General features: G+C 38.8%; 1 protein-coding gene across 1 annotated transcript; it reads left to right on the plus strand.

Moving 5' to 3' along the window:
- The first annotated feature begins 2,163 nt into the window (after positions 1 to 2,163).
- Positions 2,164 to 5,631, plus strand: LOC116412807 (uncharacterized). Its single transcript, XM_052892200.1, has 3 exons — positions 2,164 to 2,311; positions 3,263 to 3,466; positions 5,357 to 5,631. The coding sequence occupies exons 1-3, from the start codon at positions 2,290 to 2,292 to the stop codon at positions 5,629 to 5,631; spliced, it is 501 nt and encodes a 166-aa protein (XP_052748160.1). The 5' UTR covers positions 2,164 to 2,289.
- The last annotated feature ends 369 nt before the right edge of the window (positions 5,632 to 6,000 follow it).

Genomic DNA, 6,000 nt, shown 5'->3' on the forward strand with positions numbered 1-6,000 from the left:
TGACATAAACACGTATTACACAGCGCCATCTAGTTCTAAACTAAGTAGGGTTTTTTTAATGATGAAAATGTAATAATAATCCCAATTGTGCTTTCGGTATGCACAGGTAGGGTACCAATGAGTGATGACAGGTGAAGATGATAAGTAATCAGGGCCTCTAGACAAGTGGCAAGCGCATTCGTCGATGCAATCGATGTCGCTATCGAGTCCGTGAGTTGGAATGAGTCATCCGGCGTTGCTATCTCATTCCAACTCACGGACTCGCTAGCGATGTCGATTCCATCGACGAATTCGCTTGTCATTTGTCTAGAGGGCCAGTTAACACATCGCCACATCATATATATATATATATATATATATAGGTTTTTAACACTGTTTACCAAAGCACAACAGCGTTGTCTTCAAATGAAACATGTTTTATATTTTGTTTTAATTCGACAATTAAAAAAAAGCAATAAACATGGTGATTATCGAGTTCCATTCGATATTGTTACGGTACTATAAATTCCATTATATGTAATTAATTCATCGTGAAACATGAAAACATGGGCCTTCGCTACAAGGGGAGTTTTGTCAGTAGTTACCACGCTTGGTAGGCGGATATTTTTTTTTTATTGATGGGTGAAAATGGTATGGTAGCCTGCGCTAACGGGATACGCTGGCGGAGCACCAGTGAAAGGTGATAGATGAGAATGAAAACAGGCCAGTTAGCACATCATGATGAATTCATCAGGAATTAACCATGATAGTTTCCAGGGGGAACCGCGAGGAGGTCGACCTGGTTGGGTATATTGCTAGCAATGGGATTCTCAGTCTCCAATCCTAACAATCCCTTTCCCCCTGGCAACCGAAGTTAGCCTTTGGTGATATTTAAAGAGGGACGCTGCTGCCCATCTCTCGCCCTCCTTAGTCGCCTCCTTACGACACCCACGGGAAAGGAAGGGGTGGCTTATTCTATGCCGGGACCACACGGCGTCATTACAATTAATTAGTATGAATTAATTTTATTATAATTATATTTTGGTTTATTTATTTAATTAAAATTTCAATGCTGAAATACATATAAGTAAGTATACATATCGTTACAGTCGTAGAATACTGACGGATCTGACAAATATTACGTATAAAGATCCGTCAGTATTCTACGACTATGACGATATGGCGAACTTAATACCTAATGGCGTTCTCTGGGGGAAAGGGATTGTTAGTAATGGAGACTGAGAATCCCATTGCTAGCAATATACCCAACCAGGTCGACCTCCTCGCGGTTCCCCCTGGAAACTATCATGGTTAATTCTTGATGAATTCATCACGATGGGCTAACTGGCCTGTTCTCATTCTCATTTATCACCCTTCACTGGTGCTCCGCCAGCGTATCCCGTTAGCGCAGGCGGGGTTACCATACCATTTTCACCCATCAAAAAAAAACAAAATGGCGTTCTCTACCAGTCAACCATGAGGCAAGCGGAAAATTATGTAGGCGGTGCGTTTACTACTAAAATATGTATAAAATATTGTTACTACCTTCGATTACACAGATGGAGTGTCCCCATATAAATGCTTCGAGAAAAACAGGTCAACTTTTTAATATAATTTTGCGTGACAAATAGCTATGAGTGATTCCTTTATAACTTCTATATTTATTTTGTTTAATAAATTTTGCACCTTTTTAACACGCAAAAACTCATTTTATTAATTAAACACTTGTTTTTTTTTATACAACTTAGAATGGAAAACAAACTGACGGTCCACCTGATAGAAAGTGTTAACCGTCGCCTATAGACATGAGCAGTACCATGGACATAACAGAGTATACTGTTTCGCCCATGATACCTCCCCATGCGTTGCCATTCCTGAGGGCTCAGGTGTTGTTCCTCTGTACCCAGTAAATTCACTGCCATATCCCACCCTTCAAACCGAAACACAGCCATGCAAACACAACTGCTTCACGGTTGAAACACGAATGGGACAGAGGAACAGTCTCCTTCTTAAAACATCTCTAAAAGCCTAACTGCGGTTGCCAACCCGCCTGCCAAGCGTGGCAACTACTGTCAAAACTCCCCTTATGGAGATGCCTTATGTCAAGCAGTGGACAGTTAACGCCTGGAATAATAAAAAAAAAAAAATGCTTGTTATGTACGCAGACGTAGTCGCGAGTTAAAGCTAGTTTTTCGTTTTTTTTTGTTTTCAGCGACAGTAACCTGGGTAGAGTGCTGGCATAGACAACCGCCACGCCGACTGCCTTATCCGGAGTGGGACGAGAAATACGTAATAAGAAAACACAATGATATGATCACAGACATATTGAAAGGTATTTTAGTAGATAGATATACATATGTATAATTTACTAGCGGCCCGTCCCGGCTTCGCACGGGTGGACATTTTTACAACATTTTAAAAAGTGGTTATTGTGACATAACGATAATAGTTGGACATATAGTGTCGAGAAGTTTTTTGTAGTTATTGATATTTTCTTCAATATTGTAGAACATACTTGTGTTTCGGTTTGAAGGGTGGGATATGGCGTGAATTTACTGGGTACGGAGGAATAACACCTGAGTCCTCAGGAATATCAAAGCATGGGGATATCATGGGCGGAACAGTATACTCTGTTATGTCCATGGTTCTGCTTATGGCGACGGTTACGGCAAACGAGCTGACGGTCCACCTGATGGAAAGTGGTAACCGTCGCCTATAGACATGAGCAGTACCATGGACATAACAGAGTATACTGTCTCACCCATGATACCCCCCATGCGTTACCATTCCCAAGGAAATTATCTGAAACGATATTGGTCCTATTTAAATTTATACATTTCGTGCATAATATTTTTTTTCTTTATTACCATAGATATTATAATTTTGCGTGGGTGCGCGTGCGCGTGCGTGTGTGTGTGTGTGTGTGCATGGGTAAACACGTGCGTTTCTAAACAAGAAGGTCGAGGGGGAAAGGGATTGTTAGTGATGGAGACTGGGAATCCCATTGCTAGTAACATACCCAACCAGGTCGATCTCCTCGCGGTCCCCCCTGGAAACTATCATGGTTAATTCCTGATGAATTCATCATGATGGGCTAACTGGCCTGTTTTCATTCTCATCTATCACCCTTCACTAGTGCCCCGCCAGCGTACCGCGTTAGCGCAGGCGGGGTTACCATAACATTTTCACCCATAAAAAAATCCACGAAGGTCGTAAACTTCCAGTTTTGTCCCATAAAAATTTTGTTGTTATACTCCCATTTGATGCTATGTTAACTCCACAGATATAATTTTGAAGCTGCGACAAGCTGATAAAATACAACAAAGATATAAACGGTACGTCACCTTCAAACTGGGTCTCGTGGCGGCCGGCATCATGGAGACCTATATAAGTATGTTAGAACTGTACAAGAAATACACGGAACCCAAGTTAGTAACGGATCAGTCGGTGAATGTTGAGAGATTCTTCACTGCGTACCACATTATAAGTGAGTATTTGACCTCCTAAAATTAAAGAATGCGGAAGTCCTGAAAAGAGTGAACGAGAAAAGAACATTAATTAAAAAAATAGAGAATAGAAGAGACAAAATGCTGGGCCACCTTATACGACATGACGACTTTTTTAAGAGCATAATAGAAGGAAAGATGGAGGGCAAAAGAGGAAGAGGAAGACCGAGGAATAACTACATGGGACAGATAAAGGAAACACTAGGTGTCGTGTCGTGTAGGGAGGTCAGAGATATGACCTGGGATAGAGCTGGCTGGAGGAAGATGCATGAATTAGTTGCACTGACAAGAGGAAACTGTTAAATGAAAAGAGAAGATTTGACTTCCTGCGGCCGCGTGGTCCCGGCATAGAATAGGCCACCCCTACCTTTCCCGTGGGTGTCGTAAGAGAGAACTTAACGAGTTATGAGAGATATGATGATGATCAGATCTGAGGGGTTTTTAATGGGTTTTTTTTTGATGGATGAAAATGGTATGGTAACCCCGCCTGCGCTAACGGGATACGCTGGCGGAGCACCAGTGAAGGGTGATAGATGAGAATGAAAACAGGCCAGTTAGCTCATCATGATGAGTTCATCAGGAATTAACCATGACAGTTTCCAGGGAGAACCGCGAGGAGGTCGACATGGTTGGGTATGTTGCTAGCAATGGGCTTCTCAGTCTCCATTACTAACAATCCCATTCCCCCCGGTTTTTAATGGGTTCAAATGGTAAAGTAACCCCGTCTGTGCTATCGATATGCGTTGGTAGCTGGTGAGCAATGGTAGGAGAAGATGAAAGCAGGTGAGATAAAAATTAACCGCGATGGTTTCCAGAGGAAACTGACATGCTGCTATTATTTATGCTATTATTGTAATACAGGTTTAACACCTAGTACAGGCACCAGCTCCCACAAATAATATTGCAAGTTATAGATATTAAGTCCTTAATTGTTTGTGGTAAGAAATAATAATAAATAAATAAATAATACTGCTAGCAATGGGGCTGTTAGAGCCCATTACTAACAATCCCTGTCTCCCCTAGACTCAACTCAACGACTCAAGTGTTGATATTCATTTATTTTAACAGTCGCCTATAGACATGAGCAGTACCATGGACATAACAGAGTATACTGTTTCGCCAATAATACCCCCCATGCGTTGCCATTCCTGTGGACTCAGGTGTTATTCGTCTGTACCCTGTAAATTCACGCCATATCCCGCCCTTTAAACGGAAACACAGCCATGCAAACACAACTGCTTCACGGTAGAAACACGAATGAGACAGATATACCCAAGCAAACGAGTTACAATATCTGTATACTTATATTGGCCCAATAACGTCGGTTATCTTATGTATAATATGGAAATGAATCTGTCCCGATATAGACAATATCGAAATGAGTGATAACTTTTTTACATCATCAACCCAATATATAGATATCGTAATATCCAATACGCGGAATATATATATATATATATATATATATATATATATATATATATATATATATATATAATTTTTTACATTAAATATGGGATGGTGGCAACTTGGCATAATTCGGTGTTGTGTATTTCTGTTAGAGGTAAGAATATTGTTTTATTTTATTACATATTGATACTCTTTATTGTTTCCTCCAAAAGATTACAATAGTAAACTTATTATAAATACAAACAATTACAAGAAATGATCACAGTGAGAAAACAATGGGCGGCCTTAGCATTTAGCCTATAAAGGAAGGAAAAAATGTTCAATTTCATTAAATAAATTATTAGTTATATATATATATATATATATATATATATATATATATATATATATATATATATATCGAAATACCCAATATATAAATTTTAATATTCCAACAAACTAAGCCTTATTTCTTTTACCAGAAACGGACTATAACGAAATAAGGCATGAGTATATAATGTTCTACGAGATATTGGAGAACCATTTAAAACAACAAGAGGCAAAAGCTAAGACCAAGTCCTTGTTGAATTTATATAAGAAGAAACAAGCTCAGAGGTCGGACATTTTGAATGTAACGTCGCCAGGCGCCGAGGAATTTAAACGGAGTCTGAGATATAAAAAATGGGCGGAGAAATGGAACAATTTTGTACCGGAAATAGAGGGCGTTGACGTTGACATTGATAATATTAAAATTTGATTCATTTGCAATGATATTAGTTTAATTTAACTGTATTTTTGTGTAGAACTTTAGTTCGCTCACTGCATTATTTCTTCTTCTTTCGCCAAATAGCTACCGTCTTTTTTTTTCTCCACTATCCAAAGATTGTCTGGAAGAGATTGCTTTAGCGATAAGACTGCCCTTTGTACTTTAAGTGTAATATATATTTATTTTTATATTATTCTTTAATAAAGAGTATATTAATAAATAATTTACATAGGATTCGTTTATTTTCGAAAAACGTTCGTTAAAGAATAGAATAGAATAGAAATCATTTATTCAAATAAACTTACATTGAAGCACTTTTGAAAAGTCATTACATTTTTTTTTAATCTACCGCTCGTTCGG

Source organism: Galleria mellonella, unplaced genomic scaffold (genome assembly GCF_026898425.1).
Source record: "Galleria mellonella isolate WM207_F2 unplaced genomic scaffold, CSIRO_AGI_GalMel_v1 utg150, whole genome shotgun sequence".
NCBI classification, from domain to species: Eukaryota; Metazoa; Arthropoda; class Insecta; order Lepidoptera; family Pyralidae; genus Galleria; species Galleria mellonella.